We start from the raw sequence: 26,152 nt of genomic DNA, 5'->3' as shown, positions 1-26,152 counted from the left end.
GGTTACCAGAGATGATGGGGGAGGGAGAAGAAGGATTGTGCTGTGGTACATTTGTAATTTCACTTTTCAATAACAACCTGGTACTCTGGGATTGGACTATTAAACTCACTATGTTTAACTGTATGACCAGGGTGGGCCTGAATATTCATGTAAAAATACACTGACTGGGATGTCTTCCACTGCACATTTGTCATTTGTAAATTTTATCGAAGTTTTTTTTTTCAGTCTTTTGATAAAATGCTAACTCACATAAATCAACCATGATCTTAAGTCATTTTGCATAGCTCAAAGTTCGATACAGTTAATTTATTCCTTGGCTTGTAAAGATAAAGAATTCACGATCCTAAAGAGGGCATTAAGTCATCTGAGATTTCAGCCTGTTCATGTGTAAAGTGTGTATGACATATTAAAGGGATAGTTCACCCAAAAATGAAAATTCTGTCATTAATTACTCAGCCTCATGCCGTTCCAAACCCGTAAGACATTTGTTCATTTTCAGTTTATTTTTCTTTTGATGAATTCTGAGAGCTCTCTGACCCTCAAGGATAAGTTGTTGTTAATCAATACTTGTTTTTTGTGTTTCTAGGTGTGAGGTGCAGTGATTCAGCCCCAGTAAGGTAGGGAAGGGGCATGGCGGGTTGTCCACGCCTGAGCTTACCGGGGCTGTTTGTGCTCCTAATCACTGCATCCCTAACACATGGCCAAAGCTGCCCACAGCGCTGTGACTGTATCCCTCATCAGAGAGCCGTGATGTGCCAGAACAAGCGTCTGGGCTCTATTCCTGGAGGCATCACTACTGACACACGGCTGCTTGATCTGAGTGGCAACAGTTTGCGCTGGGTGGAATACAATGATTTGGCGACTCTCTCGAGACTTGAAGAACTGGACTTGAGCGAGAATCTCATCAGTGTGTTGGAGCCTAACGCCTTCTCCAGCTTGCTTAACCTGAGAGTGTTGCGTCTACGAGCCAACCAGCTTAAACTCGTGCCCATGGGTGCCTTTTCACGTCTCACCAACCTCACCACTCTGGATCTAAGTGGGAATAAACTGGTCATCCTGTTAGACTTCACCTTCCAGGACTTGAAGAACCTCCGCAATTTGGAGGTTGGTGATAACGACCTGGTGTACATTTCAAACAAGGCTTTCCTAGGACTGGTGGGGCTCCGGGAGCTAACCATTGAGAGGTGCAATCTGACCTCTATAACTGGACAGTCTCTTTCCTACCTTCGCGGCTTGGTGACTCTTCGATTACGCTACCTCAGTATCACTTCGTTGGAAGAGCAGAACTTTCATAAACTAGGTGGACTGCGGGGTCTTGAGATTGACCACTGGCCCTTCCTTGAGTACATTTCTCCACACAGCTTCCAAGGTCTCAACCTTTCTTGGCTCTCAATTACCAACACCAACATTTCCACCGTGCCTACAGGAGCCCTTCGCAACCTAATTCACTTGGCAAGCCTCAATCTGTCTTACAACCCCATCTCAGTTCTTGAGTCCTGGGCATTGCGGGATCTAATCCGCTTGAAGGAACTGCACCTAGTTGGTACAAACCTGATATCAGTGCAACCCTACGGTCTTGGAGGCCTGCAACAGATACGATTGCTCAACTTGTCAAACAATGGATTAGTGACCCTAGAGGAGGGATCCTTCCACTCGGTCAACACGCTGGAGACGTTGCGTGTAGATGGCAACCCTCTGTCCTGCGATTGCCGCCTACTGTGGATCCTGCAGCGCCGGAAGACCCTCAACTTTGACAGAAAGTCACCTGTTTGCACCACACCCGTGGAACTGCGAGGAAAAGCACTCAGTACCTTCTCGGACTCTGCACTCTTTGACCATTTCACCTGTAAGCGGCCTAAAATTCGAAACCGTAAACTGCAACAGCTGACGGCACGTGAAGGTCAAGTGGTGTCATTTGTATGTCAAGCACAAGGAGACCCAACTCCGGTCATCTTTTGGATTTCACCTCAGCGCCGACGTATCACTACCAAGAGTACTGGGCGGGTGATTGTCCTACCCGAAGGTACGCTGGAGATCCGTTATGCCCAGGTAACAGATAGTGGGACTTATATCTGCATCGCAAGCAATGCTGGTGGCAACGACACCTACTTTGCCACCCTAACAGTCAGTGGATTGCCATTGGATGGTGCTTTGGCAGCCAATCGCACCTACTATGTGGGAGATCTAAATGACACGAACTTAAACGACACACGTGTCTTCCTAAAATTCACATTGGATCTCAAGACCATCCTGGTGTCCACAGCAATGGGCTGCATCATGTTTTTGGGTGTTGTGCTTTTCTGTTTCATTCTCTTATTTGTGTGGAGCCGAGGACGAGGTCAGCACAAGAACAATTTCTCAGTTGAGTATTCATTCAGAAAGGTAGATGGTCCCGCTGCCAGTGGGGGTCAAGGAGGGGCACGAAAGTTCAACATGAAGATGATATAAAATGGGCATACTATCAGTTTAAAGGAGTTAAACGCACATTATTGTTATTTCAAACTGAAATACATTTCTACTACCAGTCCTGCATATGACACAGTGGGTTTTAATGGGAGCAATTAATATTGTAGTTGCTGAGGGGTGCTTTCCATCAGCAGTTATTTATAATCTAACCTTACTTTTGGTGTCTTGGGATATTTTACATATTTATTAAGACATTTATGATGAATTACATACTTCCCGCTGGCATTAGGTACCCATTTTAAACTTTATCATGTGAGAAGGCCAAGCTTGTAGTGATATATAATGACCATTAAAAATACTCCCAAGCAATTTCCTACAGAACGTGTCATTCTAAATTCTAATATTATGGAGATTGTTGTGAGAAAAGTCCCGAAAGATTTAGAATATAATTATTTAAAGAGGTGCTTTCTGCTTGCCAAGAAATTGCCAATGCCCTCAAAAGTTAAAAAATTGAACATTATTGCATTTTGCGAGGCAATTTATTTTTTAAGCTCAGTAGTTTGTAGGCAATAAAGTGGGCATACACTTCACACTGCCAATTTAACAAGGATTTGTTGTTGGATTAGCCCCAAATCTTAGCCTGGGAACCACTTTGTTGGAAACATGAGATGCTAGAAGACTGTTTAAAAAGTTAAAACTGTTTAATTATATCTTACTTAAAAAGTTAGTTGGTTTAGTTTGCTATGGATAATAAGGCTACCGAGTGCTTCTATATTACACTGCCACCTACTTCTGAGTCATGCCTGAATAAAATTAAACACACACACACACATGCATAAAAGGTACTGTAGTAACAATTTAATCTAGACTGAGTTCAAGACATTTTGTATCTTATTGTATATATGTATATATATGGCTGTTTTGTGTGTTCAATATGGTGCCCTGTTCTCATTTTAAGTAAATTAATGTGAAATACTTTTATTTAATATAAAATGTTCTTAATTAATGAATGATAATGTGTGAAAACTCTTAAAGAGTTACTGCTTTAAAAAAAAAACTTTCTTAGCATTTGATTACAGGTGACTTTCAGTTGTTGTATGTCTTAATGCCTCTTCTATGTAAGTGTACAGTAAGTGTGTTTAAAAGGGAATGTCAGTCCCAAAACTGATTTTATGTTCATTTGCATGAGTATACAGTCAAAGATAGCTTTTTATGCACAGGCCACTGATCTTTTGATCCATCCAGGAGTTCTTACACTTGCATTGTCTGTTTATAAATAGCATTTATGATGAGTTAGACCTTGCTCAAGTGCTGCCGCTTAAAATGAAACAGGAAGGCACTTTACAAAGCTGTTCTGCTGCCCCCTAATGTTAAAATACGACCGTTTAAAGAACAGGGTATCAGTCACAACCTTATTGCCTTCTACTGGTCAATCTGTAATCTTAAATTAATTCGATTATGAGCTGTTTTGTTTAAACACATAAAACACAGCGCCCTGTACTGTCTTATTTTAAGCAGCATTGTATGTACATTGCAAACTGCCAGAATTTAAAACTGTAAAACTGATTCAAAGAAGCTTTTTGATATTTTTGTAAAAAGTCATTTTACAGTTTTATTTATTGTCATTTAAATAAATGGGTAGCCACTGCATTTTTATGTTCTGGATAGTTTTATTCTTATTTAATATGTTAAGAATATTGTTCTTATATTGTACCAATGGAAAAAAAAATGCTGTTTATAAAAGCATTTATCTGTGTTTGAATTTTCGGATTTTTCATGTAATCATAAAATAATATTATATATGAATGTTTTCGACTGATGGTTTATGTAGTGCAATGCATATATAACATTTAATGGTTCTCAACTTTATTTTTTATTTTTGCACATGCCAAGATGATGTTCAAAATAAACAATTCACAGCATTTTTTTTTTTTTTGAAAAACTGACAGTTTACTTTTTATTTTTAAAACCAGAACAATAAAACCCAATCTGAGGAGAACAGCAGGCGAATAATGTCAGATGAACAATCATCTTTAGGTTTCACAAACTTTAAATGAAATGACAGCTGAGCAATAGTCGCCCATAAGCATCTGGTACAGTCATGCGTGCACAAGAAAATGTCAATTATTTTCTTGTCATGACACTTTTCTACTCATGCCATCTGCTTTATAAAACAAAACAGAGTCGTGTTTCCTGAAAGAAGTAAAAAGCACAGATATGAACGCAAATAATGGTGCACTTATAAAAAAAAAAAGCTATTGAAAACAAATGTAAAATATTTAATTAGATGACCTTCTGACCTTGACCTTGCCTCTAAATGAACGATATCACAGGTAAGTACAGCATTTTCACACAACAACCCTCTTATTTACATATAAACAAAAAGAAAAGTGCAATCGTAATACAAAATGGGAGTGGGTTTTGATGTCTTAAAGCTCTAGTCGCCTGTAGCCAGGTATTTAGTTCTAAACAGTCTATGAATAAACTGAAAAAGAGAAGTGTTGTGTTTCACTTTCACATCAAAGATGCACGATCTCTATCACTGCAATACTAATATGCATTTACCCATTACAGAGATTAGCACTCTGTACAAAACCAGATAATGATCTCTGCAGGTATTGTGTTTTCCATTGAGTTTCCATTTTTATTATGCATATACATCGTTGTTGTGACGGATGGATCTGTGAGGGAAGTACTGAATCATTGTTACGCCTACAAATTGTCTAGTACCGTTTCTGTCTGGAATATTCATCTTTTTCACCTTCATCATTGTGCTTTTGCTAACCTATGATATCTCAGCATAAAGTCTGTGCATATGGGGCAACGGTGACTCAGACTGAAAGAAAAATGTGCCATTGATGAATCAATGCTGTCATTAAGGAAGGATGTTTAAGAATGTGGCGTGTATTTTTTTGAGCAATCATTTCTTCTGGAGTTGGCATAGCTAGGCTAGGTTTCTTTAAATCAGCCTGGATAAAATATAACAATGCCACTATTTATATCTTTGATGAATGACTTAAAAGAGATGACAATCAGTGTGATTAATGAATCAAGACTGTGTTGAAGAATGCAGCATAACTTCTGTTAGTGTTAGCATAGCTAGGCTAAGTTTCTTTAAACTAGTCTGTTCATAGGCTATAATATGATGCTTATATCTTTGATAAATGATAGAAAAGAGTGACAAAGACTAAAATATGAGAAAAGATGTGGTATTTGACCGCAAAATCACTGGATCGACCAGTCAGAATCCAAACTTATAAAGCTGTGTCATGTCATTTGTTACGATTAGCAGGTCTGTTAGCTTGTAGCTTATGCTAACACCAGAACTTAATATTGGCTCAAAGAACTGGCTAAAATAGATCTTAAAAAATGATAAACACAAGAAAACAACTAGATCTTGTGCTAGAGGATGTGGTTTGCAGATGTTAAAGACAAAGACAATATACTTTTAACTTCCTATTTCGTTGTTGTACTTCTCACCCTTCATCTCTCAGGTGGTTACAGCAGGAAAAAAAAAGAAATGAGCAACTTTTAAAACTAAAGCCAGAGCCAAATATATGCTTATCCAGTTTTTAACAATAAAAATGATAAAAGCAACTTTGGTTAATGAAGCATTTTCAGAGTTATGCAAGATTCCTTTGAGTTCGGCTTGTTATGCAAGTCACTGAATCACTCGCTTGCCTTTAGTGGTAACTAGCATACTGTTGCTTGGTCTCCACACTTTGTGCAGTGTGTTTGTGGTGTATATGCTGTTGACATCGAGACTGATCATGAACGGTGACTAATAAGTGCTGAGAAACCCCCACTCCACCTTTCCCACTCCTACATGCCACTGAAACTTTACTTGCAGCCCCCTTTCACACTAACAAACCACAGCAGTCCCGTGAAGTCCTTCAACCAGTCACCAAAAGCAAGCAGAACAACTCACACACACTTCCAGTCCCACAGCTGTAAGCGGAGGTGAAAACGCTTTCAAGATAAAAGTAATACTGCGCATTATCATAATAAAACTCTGTGTGACTGAACTATACTATGCTGTGAATGATAAAATAACAGTCAAAAAGCTGAGATTTTTATTTGCACTTTATTGTAAAAATTATATCATTCTGAAGACCATAAAACTTAATGCAGATGAACAAAAGACTGAAATAAAAGTAAATCTTTGTTAAAACAGAGAAAATACATGTGATTTGAGTACTTGTGTAGCTTAGCTGTGACACTAGCAACACCATAATCACAAGTTCAATGATACACGACAAAAAGTAGCAAAAAAACCCAAAATATTTTGTTAAATGCATATATGCAAAATAAGCAAAATTCCTGAGATGTGGAAGCTGGTTTTGTTGAGCAGTCAGTCCATATTTTAGACACTTGTCTCTAAAAGCGGACCTTGTTTGTGCATTCTTTGAAATCGTATGCTATGAATTGAACAAGAGTTCATCATCAAAGATCAGCGCTGTGTAATTATTTACAAAACACATTGTGCAGTTAAAAAGAAATCATGAGATTGAATTAAAACTAGTTTACAGCAGGTATACTCTGTGAAGGCACTGTATGTTCATGTCTTGCACTGCTTCATAATATACAGTTTGAATTTCTTGAAAAGTCTTTTAAAAACAATTTCCAGAAAACACAGGCCACTTATTGTGTGATCACCGCCTGAACTTTTGAGTAGCAAGCAAACAATTGTTTCCACAGATGTCACAGATGACCTTACTTTGTGCATGAACGCCTTTCCAAACACAGGTGCTATATAAACAAGTCACATGACAAGACAAGAATAAAGAATAAAAGTACAAACATGCAGCCTTCAACATCTGGATCAAGGGATTCCAGAAAGATCCTCTTCAGACTCTTTGAGGTGAGGTGATTTTCCCTAAAATCTCCTTTGTTCTCATTTGCATGCATCTGATTGCTGGTTAACAAGTTACCGTTTACGGCCTCTCAGACGCACATATTCACATTTTGAAAGTAACTGCCATCAGTATTAGTTTGCAACTACAATATTTTAGCATGTGTACAAAGCCAACTCCTTTTTCAGTTCTGCCTTTTGTTTAGTTTTTAATTAATTTTCTTAATAGCTGCTTTGAGGTCTCAAAAGTAACCATTTCGTAGCTCAAATCAGTAATACAATGCTTTATTAATGGGGAACGCGTGAAAAGATCAAATGTATAGTTTGATAGCAACGTCAGTTGCTTAAAGCTTCGGGCAAATGTGTAAATGTCAGTCTGACTCCAGAGGCGAAATTAAATCAGACATAGGTTATAGCATTCCTTTAGATCAAACAGTGGATCGTGACTATAGCAACACCAAGGATCAATTTTCAGGGAATGCATGAATGATAAAATGTGAATGCAATGCTTTTTGATAAAAGCATTTGCTAAATGCATAAATGTAAATGTATACATAAATGCATTCACAAAATAAGTGATTGTGAAAGTTATGACAGAGTAAATGGTTCTTGTCCAACTTTGGTCAATTCCTTTTTCAAATCCTAAAATCCTGTTCTCTTTCTCTCACCACCTACTTTCCTGTCTATATTAAAGGTAAAACGAAAATTTGTAAACACATGTGCATCTTTTTCCCAATTCAAGTTTGCCACTTTAAACCTCAATGATGGAAATATCGACTCTATAAATGTATCTCGGAAACATAATCTAAATATGTGACATTTTGATCAAAGAAATCTTTTTTTTATCTTGATGGATTGCAACAAACTTCCTGGAATATAGCCAATGTTCAGTTATCAAAAATGAGTAGGATGACTCATGACTACCGAGTCAAAGCTAGATTTCAATCTGATATGTATGTTGGATTTGGAGACGCAGATTTAGCCCTGCTATCTTTGCGCTGAGAGTTTTGCGTCTTCAGTCGTAGTTTATGGGGCAGGGCGGTGCTGGAATCGGCTGGCACCTGCTGCTCGCCCTCCTCGTCCGACAAGATCCTCTGATTCCCAGGCTGGGCCAGCAGGGGCCGTCCTGCCCAAGGTGCTGCTGCTGGGGCGAGGTGTGGAGGCAAGAGTAAAGGTGAGGCTGTAGAAGAATGGAGAGATGGAGAGAGGTCTAGGAGATATGGGTGGTTTCTTCGTATGGACATAGGATGGGTAGGCAGGAACGCCGACCCGGGATGGGTGCCAAGACAGAGGGGTGCTTGTTGGCTCCCCGATAGATGAGAACCCTCTCTATCTTGCCGTCTACTCCAGTAGAGGTCTTTGTCTGGGCAAGAAATCAAAGGTTGCGGCGCCAAAGCGTGAAGCTGAGACAGAGCCCTATGAGATGGGGAATAAGGCGTCCCAGGGTTAAGCAAACCGCATCGAAGCTTCAAAGCCAACAGCTCGGCTCGCAGGCGAGCGTTTTCATCACTCAACGAAACCAATCGAGTCTCCAACACGTAGTCGCTGACCCTTCGTTTCTCTCGTGAGCGCTTCGCCGCTTCATTGTTCTTGCGGCGTTTCTCCCAGTAGGTTGCGTCTTTCTTTTCTTCAGGTATGAATTCCCTTTTGCGACGCGATCCCAGACCTCTTGGAGAGAGCTCTTCAGCGTCTCCCTCAGGTTCCCACACCACCCGCGAGAAAGCGGACTCCATTTTCACCAGGTGTGACTTTTCGGATTGGTTTCGCTTTGGATGCGCCTGTTCTCTTTCTGTGTGTGGCGTCTGCAGCTACTCAGATGTTAGTACCTCTTCTCAGTCATACTGCAGCCAGGAGCTTTACCTATAATGAAAGAGCACAGTTATTTCCATTGCAGGTGGTCTTGTTGATGTGTCAGATTTCACCAGGCAGTCATCGATGCAAAGTTTTGAGCGTCATAGCAAAGCAACCTTTGCCTGATAAGTACCAGCTTGGTTACAGGTGCCTCCCGTCTGAACCTAAAACTCTGTAATGTTCTTGTCATTAAGGGTGTAGATGAGGTAATGCATCAAAAATCCCCCTGTGGTCACTGCTGTTGTTGTTGGTGCTGTTGCACTTGTCAGTTAAACAGCTACACTATTGTTCTAACTAACATGAAAAAGTATTAACAATTGTTGAAGATTATTACTAATACCTTTAGAGACATCAAGGACTTTCTTCCAGCTCTATGCTTCAGCGGTCTGTCTGTTATCAATACTGTTACTAGTTAAAAAAAATGCTTGAGCAATGCTAATAGCAGCAGTCTTTGTGAAGTGACTATAAAGTGTTAATCAATACTGGAGGTGTGTGAGCATCCTGAACATGAATACGACCACTGGGGTGATTCAGAGTGGGTGGGAACCCAAGTCTTCCCAACGGGGGTTCCAAAGCCCCCACACTGTCTGATGGGCCGGCGTTTTGTGGGTTACCAGTGGAAGAATGGTTGATCGTGAAGGACAGAGAGAGATCTAGTGAGAGCAAACACTATGCTAACGACTGTACAGACCTACTTCCCTTCTGATGTCACTGACACATTGTATTCTGTCTCTACACTGACACTTATAACTGGTAATTTTAGCTTCCTTTCCAGACAAAAGGTCAGATAAAACAATTTCCTTCCACACGATCGTATGCATCTCATGTATTCGTTTTCTAAAGAGCAGAAGAAAAGTCAAACCTGGTGATCTAAACACAACATCTGGACACTTGAGTCACATGTTACAAATGTCTGAATGCCATTGCAATAGATAACACAATATCAAAGGGAGTGTCGTCTGCAACATTTACATACTAAGGTTCACATTCTAGGGTTTCTGTTTTGAAAAATATGTTTTTTTTTTCAAACAGAAACCCTGGAATGTGAACTTTGATTAATGTATTGATTATGTTGTAACTTAAACCACTAATCAACTTATTGTGTGAGTAGTTTACCGTATGTAGTTTTTCTTAATATAGTTTTTATTTATATATTGGCTTTCATTTACAGTTTAGTTTAAGTTGTAGCCATTTAGTTTAGTTTTTATTATTTTTTATGCACTTTTGTTTCAGCTTAATTTTAGTTATTTTGCTAGAAACTATAAAAAATTTACTATATATATATATATATATATATATTTTTTTTTTTTTTTTCTTCTTTTTTTCAGGTTGTGTTTATTTTAGTACCAAGTACCAAAAATATTTATTCATGCTTTTAATTTTAGTTAACTATGATAATCCTGCTGCTATACATTCTTTAAGTGTAGATCAACTTTTTAAAATATTTAGCATCCACTGAATGCATATGATCAAAATCTCAACAGTAGCGTACACGCAGGGTACACGCAGATCTTCTAGTTTTGCGCATCTTGCGTCTTGTACATCTAACCCCACGCTCACTGTGGTTTCTTTTTTCTCTCCTCAGAACCTTTCTCCAAGTTAACAGAGTGTGTGAGTTTTCATGTAGGCTAACCACATCCTGTTCATCCCTTTCTTTTATCTGCCCTGCCTTTTTATGAGTTGGAAATCTGGGCTCAAGAGCGTGACAGCAAGGTGCATGTATGCTTACCACAGAGCAAAACAAACAGACTGTTAGGCCAAGCCACGAGCCAATGAAACATGAACGCAGCGAAAGAAGAGCATGGTCTTGGTGAGGAGGGGATGAATTGTGGATGCTCGCTAAAACCACAGCTATGAGACCACGCCTGCAATGTGGCACTACACTGACCATTGTTAGCGTTTGTGTTTGTGCGCACTAACTTCACTATAATGTACCAACCTGGAAACGTTTTCGCATTTAGCACTTCCATTTCTATAATGCTGAACTCAGTGTGTTTTGTTCTTTAAATGGGTTTTTGGTTAAATACCTGAAATAAGGTCTGTGGTGAACACAACCTCAAGATATTTTCACATTTTATTCAACAACATGAAACACATCAGTTTTGAAGCTTAAAAAAGGCAGGTTGCTGACTGGGACTACAGATGCTGTTAAGAAAAAACATCATCATCCGAACAGTGAAAAAAATGAATCTACTAGTCACTTTCACAGCCTCATTTTGTTGGACTCTTTGGTAACTAATCTAACTTAAACTGTCTTGTTCATTTATAGCCTACGGTTAGCTTTTTACTTAAGTTGGTTGCATTAGGCTTCAAAATGACTAATAGTTGTGTTAATTTTTGAGGGTCATTGTGAAGATGAATGAAAGTTTAAGAATCATCAATTTGGTTGGTCACAGAGTTTTTGCTGAAATAATCTGAAAGCCAATGGATCCTATTGGAAAAAAGGCAATGCTAATTTATGGGTTGGCCTACAAAAATCTCATCACTTCATTACATTTTAGCAGGAACTTATTCAAAGATGCTTTATAGTGCAACTTTTCAGTATGCAAATATTATATTGTCAATTAGATTTTGAATGCTAAACATTGTTTCTATGCGTCATAGTCTCATGGACATTGACCTTTGAAACATAAACTCAATTTTACCCCATGCCATTTCACATTTTCCCATTGATGAATTGAATTGTTGCCCCTTGATACCCCATAACTAGCGTTAGCTTGCGAACAGGCTCTTTTTAAAACATGATTGTGTGGGCAGCAGTGGTATGCTAACCACATTGACGTGCGGTTCTTCTCCAAGACTAACCTAATTCTCCTTATCACTCAACATTTCTTAGTGATGTGTCAAAATAAAAGACTTTAAGGTGTTAATGTGTTAAAGCTCTGGTGGCTTATTGGCGTTGCAATTTGAATAGTGCTCACAAGCCTTTGGACATCTCCTGTAAACATCGAGTTGCAGTCAAAATTCTCAACTTTTTGTTTCCCATATTTGGTTTTGTTTCATTTCAGACATCTGTTTATGATTTATTGCAGCCTGTTTATTTTCGGCCTGTCACTGGAACGTGAAACTGTTGTGCATTTTACATAAGTTGCTAACTTGCGGACTGGCATCTCGCAAGCAGTTTCGACTAAATCTCTCTGTTGCTAATTGTCTAACAGATTTTGAAAACAATCCTCTGGGGGAATGTAAATTTTGAAAAGAATTCGAGAGGTTTTTGTTGTCTGCCAGCCTGCTAATGCGGACATGCACTCATAGGATATGCTAACAGTTTAGGTGCGGTGATGGTGACACACGCTGTGTAGCTAAATATACCCTGTGCCTGCTTTGTCGCTGTGCCACAGATATACACACACACATGCATACACAAAGAGAAACTCAAAAGAGGTTGTTCACATGCTTTTCCCCTTCCTGTGTTGAGTATACAATGAACAGAAGTTAGTCAGAAAGCAGAAAAGCTCTTGAAATACAATATGCCTGCAGTGTAGCATGCATAAACATAAAAAATCAGAATCACTCTCTTTCTCTCTCTATATATATATCCTAAGCCTATCACAGACCATTCAATGGTGCCATTGACTTCCTCCAAATAGTATGAACCTATTGGGACATGTTGTCACAAAACCTTTCCTTTCAGGAATTTTGTATTTTTTTTGTAGCCAGTGCTTTTTGGACACCAAATACAGCTTTTGATGACTGTAGATGTATGATGGTCTCAAGGCCCCCAGAGGCCTCAGTCAGACCTGCACCTGCTGCTTACTGACGCTCTAAGTTTAGATGGTGCTTTTCAGTAACAAATGCTTAAACTTCTCCTTTTTTACAACCTATCTGTTGGCTTTCTCCTCACCACCTGCTGCTCTGTACATCCTGGCCTATGGTGTTCATATTTTATGTGTTTTTGACCTAAGTTGTTTTTAAATGGGATACTCAGATGTTTTCGCAGAAAATAACGTCTGCTCATTTTTTTTTTAACCGTAAGGGTTTTTTTCCTTGAAAGAATACAGCTGTATTGCATATGTTTAATGTTGTTAATTTATGAAAATTATTTTTTTATTAACCAATACCGTGCAGTCCAAAAGTCAAAGACCTTGTTGAAAATATTTAATTCAAAATCTACAAAAGAACAATCTATAAAATTCTACAAAAGAAAAAAAAAGATAATAAATAACAAATCTGAAAGATTATGCATTATATCTAATCAAATAAGTAGATTTTTGGCATTAATCCCGAGAAAACTTTTGAAAGGATGATCTTTAGAGCTCAAATCATGCTGGAGAACATGATTATCAGGTTTTACACGGACATCTTCATGCATTGTTATTCTTGCAATATAATTTGTAATTAAACATTTTAGCGTCAAATTTTGTAATAAAACAAATGCTAAATATAATCAGTTTTCACAAGTGGGGTAGTCAGACTTTTGGACCACTGTTTGCTGGATGGGATTAGCAATCAAATCTCTTTAGCATGGGATGCACAGAGAAATATGCATACTTCAAGCCACAGCTACATCAGAGATATCATTTGCAACTTTGAACACGTTTCGCAGCTATTGTCTTATCTAATCTTCCCTCGAAATCATTTAGATCGTCGAGACACCACACCACACACCCTTTTAAAATTACCCACATTTACCAGCTTTTGCAAGATCCTTCACTCACCTTTTGAAGCTTTCAAAAGCTGAAATTCTAAATATTTGGAAGGTCTGCATGGAATTTTAGATTTAAAAATGCTATTTGAAACAAATCAAATGGAGTCTAATCTTATATGCACTTTTGCAAGACAATAAGGCCAAATACAGCTGCTTTAATTATTAAATGTTACACAAAATATATGCAACACTATTAAAAGGGTTATATATGCAAAGTTGACCAAATTAACCTAAAATCAGACAGCTTGATATGTGTACTGATTTATATAATATACTTGTTTCATTCTGAGATAGGGAAATCTGATGCTCGCTATAGCAGTAAACCAAAGGTTACATTTGAAATGAGTTTTAGTTACATTTAGTTTTGCACACGTCTGCGTTCAAGCGCCATGATGCATTTGCACCTCAAACTACGAACGTCTGCATAGCCTATCTGATGTGTTAAAATTTAGTTTTATTTAATGCAAAATTAATGCAAGAAAGCTTTTAAGATCGCAAGATGTTTGTGCAGTGTTTTCTTATTTTGCTTGATGGTGTGACATCTCAAATTTCAAAAGGAAGTCAAAGGAAGTCTGCTTATTTTTTGTCATTACATCACCTTTCCATAACTGTGTTAAAATCTGACCACTGGTGGACACACAAAAGCCCCCGTTTCTTACCTTCACAGCTTCTCACAGTTCCTAAAGCCTTGTTTGGTCATCCCGCGTTGACATCTCCAAGGATGCTCCTCATTACTGGAACCAGCAGACTCTCCAAACTTCAAACAGTTGTCTTGTCTGTGTGTGACCTGAGTGTCTCACCTTCCTCGCAGCGCTGATTAAACGCTCTCCTCTCTGACTCGTGGCTTCTCTTTGGTGTGAAGTGTGATTAAAAGTTAGAGGCTGCTAGTTCGCCTCTTTATGAGATCAGCCCACAAGCCCCTGTCTGTGTCTACTTCTTTTAACACAAAGCTTATGTCTCCACTACACCATGGCCCACATGGCCCTCACATACGTGTATCAGTGGGAGGGTGTGCATTTATGAAAAAAAATGGTCAGATATGGAAAACCACTCTTATTGATTGTTCCGATAAGCATTTCTGATGGCCAGATACTAGTCTGCATTCATCCTTGATTGGGGTCCCTGTTGTTCAGCTTCATATTCAACCATTAACTAAAGTTGCAAAGGCTTTAAATTGAAGTTTAAGGAATCACAAAAGTCTGTGCTGCTTTGGAAAGATCCTAAAATCCTTGAGCGCCTTCCAAATTGGCACTCATTACCAATTGATATGCATTTCTCAATGACAGATTCTTAAGCACTTAATATTGTTCACACCAGCTATGAATACTGTCACGTTATTGCTAGCTACTCCTTTCAGGTCAATAATTACATGATATGTCATAATTCTGTTTTGCTATTTGGCTTGGCATTTTTGTTATGTTACCACATATATAACAACACAATAAAACTTTATTTCCTCACGTAACTAGAACATAATACATATATTAGCTTTGTCAGATGGCTAATGTGAAGGGATTGTGACTCGTGTGCGTTTTTTTATGTGTAGCGTTATTATCAAGGACAGCGCGCCCCCTACTGGTTATTATAATACCTGTCAACATTACATCCATCAGATTTTTAGTAGAAGGTACGTAATCAGTGTCAACTTTCTTCAGCTCTAATTATAAAAATGAATAATTGTTCATTTTACCGGTCAAGACGGTCATAGTGCAGGTACGCAAATGCATAGGCTACTAAAATACGGAAAATTACGATTTAACATTTTTTGTACGACGCTTCATATCGATTCATTACTATATAGCCCATACCTGTTACAAGTTAAACCTTAATGAGCGATTGTAGACGATAGAGGGCTTTTAAGAATTCACTTTTTCCTTAACCACATGAACGTCGTGTTTGCGTTTTTAAAAAAATGGCGCTTAAAGGTTCTCCAACAGTTTTGGCCTGTACATCCATCTGAGGAACCCCAAATGATACCCCAAATATCTTTACATTGTTAAATAACATATATATCATTGATTTTTCTTAAACCAGTTTCCATTATCGTAAATAAATAAAAAAGAGAATTAATTATTAAGCAATTAAATTCTATAGCCTTTGGTGCTGTTGAGCTGAACTGGTCTATTTACACCTCTAAATTTGTCTATATTCTACTTCACACACTCGACTACATGTACATCCACACACCATAAGTGTGAACATGTGGTTTGACAAGCCAGAGTTCAATCAGATATCAGACAAATTTACCCCAGCCTGAAACCATCTTCATGCTATCATGTTTCATATTTAATCATGAGCACTTTAATAATTCACTTTACAAATACCCCATATATTAGTAGGGAACGATTTACGAATACATCTACACAATCACTAGCGCAGGTGTTTTCATTACACATTCTATGGACAAAATACTATGAAGCATGTGAAACCGTTTTTAGTTTTGTTGTTACGTTGTGCGTGTGTTGCAGCAGCCACAACTTTTTTTTTTCATTCTTATTAAACGTTTTTTTTCTTTACATGGAACATTACGAACTCAAAGCAGTTTTGGTAAACGGTTGTTTTCGATGTCGTACTGAGTTAGAACCAGTATTTCACACAAGCAAGGTGAATACTACACTAATAATAATTTCCATGAAACAATCAGTGATGTGCCTGTGAGAATATACAGTGTATAGATTCCCAAACTTGAGTCAGGTTTATATGCAATGCGCAAATAAGGAGAAATGAGAGTAAAATGAATAACAATTTTTTATTACAAGTGGCCACATATTTGCAGAATAAACATTTTGATATTATCCAAGTCATGGTTTAGCTATCATTTGCTAGGCTGTATGGAGAGATTGGCTTGCACATCACTACATTAAGCACAGCTAATACCTTAAAGAAATAGTTCACCCATGTCTTTCCTATTCTTTCTTCAGCGTCTATACAGCGATCAATTGGGTCCAAAATGGGATCCAAAACCGGCAGTAACTGTCACCGTATGGACAAAATCACTAAGACATTTTCCTAAATATTTGTGCCCTACAGATGAATGAAAGTCATACATGTTTGGAACATCATGAGTAAGTCTACAGTTTGTTTTTGGGTGGACAATCCCTTTTAGCAGGTTATTACCACAATGAATAACTGTTCAGGCAGCGTCATTGCTGATTAAGAGTTCTCCGAGCAAAAGATTCTTCTGAGCTGTCCTGAGATCTCTGCAGACAGCATGCTGTACCTGCTGTTGAAGTTCCACAGGGACCGTACGCCATTACGAGATCCGTCTGTGTCTCGTAGCGACAGAGGGAAGGACAGCGGCCAGTTGGGATGAAGGGGAGATGGACGCAAAGACGACGAGCCCCAAGGAAGCATCTGGTTGCTGTGCTGGGTGGCAGACTGGCTCAGCCCAGGCAGGAGACGAGGAGGGGGTGGTGAGGCCGCAGATGCTCTCTGGGCCGGAAACAGTTGTGGGTGGCTTGGTGGGTCGTTGCTGGAAGAGACATGTGGGTGAGATGCTGTGTCTGCCTCTACTGGGTCAGCACTGTTGTTGTTCAAATGGCTAATCTGTGAAGGTAAGTTGGCACTTTTAGGAGGCACCCTCAGGGGCGAGATGAATGGAGATGAGCCGTGCCAAGATTGATACGGCTCTGGAGCTTCTGGAGCATTACTGGTAGGCAAACCCCACAGGGAAGGCTTGAGATGGGACGCAACAGGATAGTGGAAGGGCACCATGGGATGACTGGCATCCAGACATCGGCCAATCCCCATGTGATACTGCAAACTCAGCACCTCGGTCCTTAGCTGGGCGTTCTCCTCGCTTAGAGCCATTAGTTGCCCCTCCAGCATGAAGTCGTTGAGTCGTCGCTTCTCTCTGGAACGCTTGGCGGCCTCGTTGTTCTTCTTCCGTTTCACCCAATACGAGGCATCCTTTTTCTCAGTGGGAGTCATCTCTCGTTTACGTCGTCTGTTGGGCATGAGTGGGTTGCGGTATGACTGGAGGTGGAACAGTCGTCGTGCCAGTACAGATGAGCCGGTGAGTGGCAGAAGCCTTCTCAGATCTCCAGGGTCGTCTTTGCTTGTCAAGAGCTCGCCGGTGGAGGACGGGAGACAAGCGTCTGCTAGATGCTCGGGACTACTCGTGGCACTCATTGTTCTGGAAAGACAAAGAGCTTGATCAGTAGGCCAAACCAATACTTTGATTAAAACAAGCATCACTTTTAGGCTTGAGAACGGCATAATTGTTGGTTTTGCTGTACAGAATTTAAGAAGAATGATGCGAAAGCTCAGGACTTTTCTTTTTTTGTGAAAGAACACGTCTGCACTATTAAATGCGAGTTAAATTCATTACCACTTATTAGCATTCATAGTGCAGTTTCCTGTCTGAATGAGGGTAAATATAGATGTGAGAAGCTTACTAGCCTAACAAGGAAACGTACTGGGCAAATCCTAATTTTAAATGCGCAAAGTAATGTTTTTAACAATATGCTCACTCAATGATGGTGTTGTTTGACTGGATCTAATACATTCAACCTTGATATGCTCATTTTAAGAGGTTAACCATGAAAAAAGATCTTGATTTGCTTAAAGCAAGAAAAAAATTATGTCTGTCATTTGAAACCATTGTATATTTGCTAAACTGACTTAACATCAAATGGTGGCTATTCGTTTTATGACTTTTTCTTTTCTACAAAAACAATACGTTTGGTGAATATGATAACTGCCTATGAATCCAGACTTAAACTATGGCACGAGTTGCATTTAAATTTTAAAGTTTGCATACAGAACACTAAGTATTATGTATAAGTACTACTTTGCAAAGTCTTAACTGAGGAGAACCGTATCAAGAAATAAATAGCCTCACCTTACCTTACGGTGCTGTCACAGGAAAGATGCTAGAAAGTGAAGATGGATTAAAGGACATCGGCTTAAAACTAAACCTCTTTGGCTGGAAGCATGCAGACAACCTCTGTCAACCAATGGCAGTCAAGGTGGCACATTTCATTTGCACACACATGCCTATTGCATGAAAGGAGCTGTAGTAGGTGAGGACCACATCTTCCTTCCTTAGATATGGAGGCGGAGACTTGCAAACAAGTATCTCAAACCAGTGGCTTGGGTTATGACTCACTTTTTTTGTGTGTTCTACTTTTAAAAGAATGAATAAAAGAAATAATTGCCGGCACACTCAGCTTCTTGATGTTTTGTTTTCATTCTTTTTCATGCATTGTCTTCCGTCCAGTAGTTATCCATGGCGTTATTTCTTCATTTTAGTTCTAAACCACAACTGAAACATTTTTGTTTATTGAATTTCACACACCATTACTCGTTAACAACATTTGTTTTTTTTTTTTCGTTTTACTTATACATTTATTTTTAATGTCATGGATGCCCTGTGATATAACAATCCCACACTTCAACCAAAGCTAGCACATTATTTAGACTGGCCAAACATACAGCACTGAGGCCCATCAGTGTGGTTGTATGTTCACATTGGGCTTATTTCAGCCATAATTCAAACAGCATATGCAAGTATAGGCATATGTGTTTTATTTATTACATTCTGCATTAATTTGTACTAAACTTTGAATGTGTGTAAACAGCATAATTGAATGTAATTATTCATAATTTCGTAGTAAACCAAATTCTTTAGAAAGCGCTAGTATGTCATTCAACCAATTATAAGAAGTTGAAGCTCAGTAAACAACAGAACTGAAGATGGTTATGATTAGATTGTGTAAAACAAACTCTCAACTGTGGCTAAAAACAATAGATTACTATGACTTGCACGAAAAAACTAAAACAATTAGAGGTTTTTGCAGGGTTTATGCATGTCGTCTGGGACTGTCCTTCCAATTTTCGCAGAAATTGTTTGCGTGCTCTAGATTATGACTAAATCTGTGTCGCTGTGAAACATATCACAGGTGCGTAGCTTGCACACGGGTTACACAAACCTACTGAAGTTCGACTTGAGCAAGTTCCACTGCCAACCACAAAAAAAGAAAAAAAAAGAAAAGAGTAAATAATAAGCAAAAATCTTGACTGTTAAATGCATAATGGAGGAAAATATAATCTGATGAATGCGATGTTGTTGCCTTCACCTCACGCCATGCATCACCTGTGGTTACAGAGCTCTGAAGATTTGGCCACATTTGACATTTTAAGACTGTGTCAGCAAGATAAAAATGGGCAATGTATCGTTCACTAAAAACACACAAGATGTTGTTGGAGTTCAACAGGTGTTGGATCATATCTCAGGCTTGGGGTGGCAGTGGTCGCGAAGAGTGTCGGTGGGGTGGCATACCTGTTGGTGTTTACCGGTGAATCATCGAATAGCAGTTGGATCCCTCTGTGATTTTTTTTCTTCTTCTTCTGATACTCGGTGACTCATAACGCCACCTCAAAGCTCCACAGAACTGTTTTAACGTGGGACATAACCTGTAGTTCAGATGTACCGTGTTGGTTACCGCACACAGCCCCCTCAATGCGCAAACACGTTTAACAAGGTAATCGATTCTAATGTATTTGTTAAAAATGTAGATAAAACAGCAGATTTCTCAGGTATGCTGGGATGGCCCATGTGAATGAAGATGAAAGCTCACCACAGCTGGTGCGCATTGGAGTTTGAACTTTCAGGCCTCACCTTTTGCATACAGTTGAGCTGCGTTGTTTGTCTGTCTGTACAGTAACTCCAATCACCCCTGTTTCTTTCTCAAGTGAATTCAAACCACTTCCTGTCTCTGAGTCGTCAGTGTTTTCTCCTCACAACGACCTCATTTTAACTAGCCCCTCTCCCGTTTTTGACTCGTTCGTCGGAACAGAAACTAAAGCAGCGACTGCAGAGCGGCAGACAGGGGTATACCCCAAAAAACCTCATTCGAGGCCACCTACTCACTTCCCAGAAAACATGATTTAGCTGATATTTTACATTAGATGTTGGGTTTTTGGAGCGCTGATGCGTTGAAGTTATCTGCCCACCTGTTGTATCTAGTTCAAACTCATAAGGGATGTTAAAATTGTAAACAAATCGTTGTTTAGGGTGGCAAGGATGGATAGAAAGGCCTAGAAAATGGTGATGGTGAGACTTTGACTTCTTCAAGTAAGAGCTGCGGCATTTTGCAAGAAAGGCGTCCTGTATAGATGTTTCTGTGATGAATTCAATGCAGTGCAAGGTAATATTACAGCTTCTGAAAGCTTTTTAAGAAATGAATACTCACATTCAGCCACACTAAAGACGTATTACAAATGACTTCTATTTCAAATAAATGCTGTTCTATTGAGTAAGATTTCCCACTAAAATATTAAGCAGCACAGCTGTATTTAACATTAGTGATAATAATGTTTCTTGAGCAGCAAATCAGCATAATTGAATGATTTCTGAAGGATCATGCGACACTGAAAACTGGAGTAATGATGTTGAAAATTCAGCTTTGTAAATAAAATTACATTTGAAATCTTTTCAAATGAAAAATGTACTAGGCCTGGTATTTCACAATGTTGCTGTTATTTTTTCCTGTATTTTTGATTAAATGAATGCAGCCTAGGCGAGAATAAGCGACTCAGAAAACATGAACAAATGTTACTAATCCAAAGTGTTGAAATGGTATCTTTTGACCTTTGACCTCTAAGAGTAATTGAGAACCTTTTCAGCTTTTCTCATAACATCTATAAAACAAAATGTTTAACCCTCTGGGCTTCTTCGCCCGAAAACGGGCGAAAACTTGAACGTTTTTAAATGTTTAATTTTTTTGCTTCATCGGATGGGGATGAAACTTGGTGACTTTTGTTGTATTACCTATATGAACACACAAAAAAATCAAGGAGATGATTCTGATATGTTAAAGGGTCGTAAAAAAAAAAGTCACACTTAGCTTCCTCCCGCCCGAAAACGGGCGACATAGGAAATGAATGGGAAATATGAAAAAATAGGAAAACTCAGAGAAACTTTTGGTGGTACAAGCTACAGATCAGCAACTGTGCTGAAAAAAAGTGTACAGCAATGAAGGGGTGACACTCTAGAACATCAAGAGTGCAAATAAGATCCCCCCCCCACACACACACACACCCACGCACACAAACACACACACACATACACAGATAAACTGGCGACTGCAACAGCAAATTTGTAGAATATTCCACATAAAATCAATATATGAAAAAAAAAAACTTGCTCAAATGCACACACACACACACACACACACACACACAGAGAGAGAGAGAGAGAGAGAGAGAGAGAGAGAGAGAGAGAGAGAGAGAGAGAGAAAGAGAGAGACTGGTAAGACTGCAACAGCAAATTTTGAGAATATGCAAAAATAAATAAATAAAAAATACAAAAAGAGACTCTCGCTCAAATGCAACACACACACACACACACACACACACACACACACACACATTCACTCACACATACACACACACACACACACACATTGTGTTCCCTTTCTAACCAAATGCTATAGTTTGATTGTAATCATAATGCAAAACCTGATACTTATCTAAACATTTTTGTTAAGAAAATAAAGTAATCATCTTTTAGAATATCTAAATGTATATCTAAATAAAAAAAACGAATAAGATAGAGAAATAATGTCTAAAACAACAAAAGGAATCAAATAGCCTTTCTACATAGGATATATAGGAAGCTATAGACAGCCTACAGGCTGGTACAGGACATTACACAAAAGTGGCTATTTTTTAAAGCCACTAGATGAAGTTCTTCTCCTGGAACATTTTTTTTTAGGCTAGCACTCTATTTTGATGTGAAATGCTGCATTTATTGAATTTTTAAAAAAAAATAAATATAAAATAAAAAATGATATATTAATTCTAATGGAAAAAATAGCTCATAAAAATTATATAATTAATGCAAAGTATCATAAAAAAATCAAAAAATTCTAAATAATAATCAGAAAACATTATAGAACAAAAATATATTTGATTGGTTATCCTGGGAAAAAGTAAAGTACAATTTTAAGGCTTCGCCCGTTTTCGGGCGGGAGGGAGCTAAGTGTGACCCATTTACGAAGAAGCCCAGAGGGTTAAAAGTTGCGTAGGCCATAAATGTGTGATACATTAAGTCTTTTAATTTAAAAAATATATTTAAAGGCAATATACTGTATCAATAATAATAATAATATCTTATATTTTAACTTGCATAAAGTCAAATACCTTTTTGGATTTCATCACTGCACGCTCTGTTCATTCTCAAGCAACTAAGCTTGAGGTGCATTCTGGGATGCTTTTGAATTAAAATTGCAGTTTTTTAAAGAAAATTATATATATGCACCATTTATTTGTCTGCACAACTAATTTCAAGGAGCACCAAAAGTGTCCCAACTTTATAGGTAAAGTGTACATACCTGCCAAAATAAAACCTTTTTTCTCCACGTTGTGCACTCAAACAGCAAGCTATTCGAGTACTCAAATAGAAATATAACACACAGCCACTACAATACCATTCTCTGCTCTCAAGAAGGCCACATACGTGTGCTCACGATATGCAACCTGTGGTTTTGTCTTTTCATGCAATTAAATATATCCACTGCGTTCTGATTGATTTGAGTTCACTGCTACCATTTGACACAAGGTGCTGGCCATCGACAGACCCTTCATTAGGCCTCCATCAGCACCTGTGGAACCGCATGCGGTGAGGCTTTCAGAGCGAGATATGCGCACCCGTTGCGGTTTGACAGGCATGGGGCAACAGTTAAACTGTAATGGAGCATTGCCAATAGCAACCTGGTCAACTGGTCACAATGGCTCTGCAGGTCTGGGTCTCTTCTCATCTCGCAAACCACTCTGCATCTGAGAGAGGCCACGTGTATAAATAGATGAGCTTGATAGGACTTGAGACGCGTTATCTCACGCACACACATGTATGTGCAGTCAAACCTCCTACACGGCTTCAGCGCAGTCCACCGAGTTTTGATAGCCGAAATGCAGGGGCCACCATAAGGGGAATCTTTTGATTTGAGACCTATGATATGAAATGAGGAAGATTGAGCCACTTTGGGTCTTGCAGAAGGTCAATGGATGCTAATTAAGCTGCAGTGTCTGTGGCTGCCACTAGATGGAGCGCTAGTCGAGGAGCATTGAAACAGGAGCATGTGTGTTAGCATCCAATGAAAATAAATAAATAATAAACGTTACATATCACAAATGTCCTCACTGTAGTTATCTGAGAGATACGTCTTCATTTGCACCCTGTACAGGCCGACGGGCCAGTCTTCTTCACACCTAATGCAGTTCTAAGACACTTGTAGCGCTAGCAAACTTCCTGGCTTAAGTTAGATTGTTGTGGCATATCGCTTATGTGTAAAGTTATATCTGTTTCCATGAAGCAAAAAGGAGAAGTGAAAACGCTAGATGACAACAAAGACAACAAGATTAAGGCATAATAAAACAACATCTTCTAAACCTTTCAGTCCGCTGTGAAGAAACCTTCACATTTGAAGATGCTTGGATATAAACATGCACACAACGGTTCAAAAAATATCTGCCTCTAGAAAACACACAATGACAATATTTAGAAAAAAAAAGAATTATGTAATACAGTATAAAATATATGCTGAAATATATATGTTTGACACTTTTTCAGACATCTGACTTGGAAGTTGGCAATGCTTCTCGTTCTCTATTTTAAGGACCGTCAGCAAACTTGGTGCATTTCTGCCACCTGCTGAGCTGTATTAGGGACCACAGATACTATACATTATTAAATAACTTAAATAATGCACAACTTTGTGATTGTTAATATTTAGTATTATTTGTATAAAAAAATAATTAAAACGCCAGTTAATAGTTTTGACACTACATTGTAATTTCTGCCTCATGATTTATGTTTAAATATTTTGTTACAGACATAAAAATCGTTCATACTTATGCATTTCACTTGTGTTTGTGTTCTTGTGTGTGTTTGTGGGGGTGGGGGGTGGGTATAGTTATTATCTACCCTCACTGGTCACTTTATTAGGTACACCTTGCTAGTACCGGTTTGGACCCACTTTTGCCTTCAGAACTGCTTGAATTCTTCGTGGCATTGATTTAACAAGGTGTTGGAAACATTCTTCAGAGATTTTGGTCTATATGGACATGATAGCATCACACAGTTGCTGCAGATTTGTCGGCTGACATCCATGATGTGAATCTCCCGTTCCAGCACATCCCAAAGCTGCTCTACTGGATTGAGATCTGGTGACTGTGGAGGAAGTGATGTCATCATTGTCACGTTCAAGAAACCAGTCTGAGATGATTTGAGCTTTGTGACATGGTGCATTATCCTGCTGGAAGTAGCCATCAGAAGATGGGTACACTGTAGTCATAAAGGAATGGAAATGGTCAGAAACAATACTCAGGTAGTCTGTGGCATTTAAACAATGCTCAGTTGGGGCCCAAAGTGTGTCAAGAAACTATCCCCCACACCATTACACCACCACAACCAGCTTGAACCGCTGAGACAAGGCAGGATGCTTTCATGTTCTTTACGCCAAATTCTGACCCTACCATCTGAATGTCGCAGCAGAAATCAAAACTCAACAGATGTTTTTCCAATCTTCTATTGTCCAATTTTGGTGAGCCTGTGTGAATTGTAGCCTCTGTTTCCTGTTCTTAGCTGACAGGAGCGGCTCCTGGTGTAGTCTTCTGCTGCTGTAGTCCATCTGCTTCAGGGTTCGATGTGTTGTTCGTTAAGAGATTGTATTCGTCATACTCTGGTTGTAACGAGTGGTTATTTGAGTTACTGTTGCCTTTCTATCATCTCTAACCAGTCGGCCCATTCTCCTCTGACCTCTGACATCAACAAGGCATTTTCATCCACATAACTGCTGCTCACTGGATATTTTCTCTTTTTCAGACCATTCTCTGGAAACCCAAGAGATGGTTGTGTGTGAAAGTCCCAGTAGATCAGCAGTTTTAGAAATACTCAGACCAGTCCGTCTGACACCAACAACCATTCCACGTTCAAAGTCACTTAAATCCCATTTCTTCCCCATTCTGATGCTTGGTTTGAACTTCAGCAAATCGTCTTCACCACATCTAGATGCATAAATGCTTAAATGCATTGAGTTGCTATGATTGGCTGATTAGCAATTTGTGTTACCAAGCAATTGAACAGCTAATAAAGTGGCCGGTGAGGGTAAATATATATATATATATATATATACACACACACTTTAAATGTACTATTTGATTTATGACACTCCACAATGTCTGAGGGGAAAATCTGTGGGTAATCCCTTATGGAATTGTGTGTTTATGTAAATTTTTCAAATTTTTCAAGCAGTTACGCAATAGGTAAAAGTTTATCTTTAAGCCTAAATTTCTACGTACAAACCCGATTCCAAAAAAGTTGGGACACTGTACAAATTGTGAATAAAAACAGAATGCAATGATGTGGAAGTGGAATGGTGTGGAATATC

At 38.8% G+C, this 26,152-nt stretch overlaps 3 protein-coding genes across 3 annotated transcripts in view; 1 reads left to right on the top strand and 2 right to left on the bottom strand.

The window, feature by feature from the left end:
* The window catches only part of lingo3a (leucine rich repeat and Ig domain containing 3a), a 6,410-nt gene extending 3,148 nt beyond the window's left edge, over positions 1-3,262 (top strand). Inside the window, exon 2 of the mRNA XM_059569541.1 lies at positions 587-3,262. Within this exon, the coding sequence (XP_059425524.1) occupies positions 631-2,448 (1,818 nt within the window). The 5' untranslated portion in view covers positions 587-630 and the 3' untranslated portion in view covers positions 2,449-3,262. The remainder of the gene's footprint in view (positions 1-586) is intronic.
* Positions 3,263-7,676: 4,414 nt separating this feature from the next.
* nfil3-4 (nuclear factor, interleukin 3 regulated, member 4) lies at positions 7,677-14,726 on the bottom strand. Its single transcript, XM_059568706.1, has 2 exons — positions 14,417-14,726; positions 7,677-9,118 (listed from the first exon to the last, which is right to left on the bottom strand). Exon 2 carries the CDS (start codon positions 8,989-8,991, stop codon positions 8,200-8,202), a length of 792 nt encoding a protein of 263 aa, XP_059424689.1. The 5' UTR covers positions 8,992-9,118; positions 14,417-14,726; the 3' UTR covers positions 7,677-8,199.
* A 1,769-nt stretch (positions 14,727-16,495) lies between these two features.
* On the bottom strand, positions 16,496-18,991 carry si:dkey-172o19.2 (nuclear factor interleukin-3-regulated protein). The gene is made up of 2 exons (XM_059568705.1): positions 18,606-18,991; positions 16,496-17,892 (listed from the first exon to the last, which is right to left on the bottom strand). Exon 2 carries the CDS (start codon positions 17,886-17,888, stop codon positions 16,911-16,913), a length of 978 nt encoding a protein of 325 aa, XP_059424688.1. The 5' UTR covers positions 17,889-17,892; positions 18,606-18,991; the 3' UTR covers positions 16,496-16,910.
* Between the last annotated feature and the right edge of the window lie 7,161 nt (positions 18,992-26,152).

This window comes from Carassius carassius, chromosome 16 (assembly GCF_963082965.1).
Source record: "Carassius carassius chromosome 16, fCarCar2.1, whole genome shotgun sequence".
Classification (NCBI taxonomy): Eukaryota; Metazoa; Chordata; class Actinopteri; order Cypriniformes; family Cyprinidae; genus Carassius; species Carassius carassius.
The sequence above is the reverse complement of the archived record's forward strand: the minus strand, read 5'-3'. Positions and strand labels throughout refer to the sequence as shown.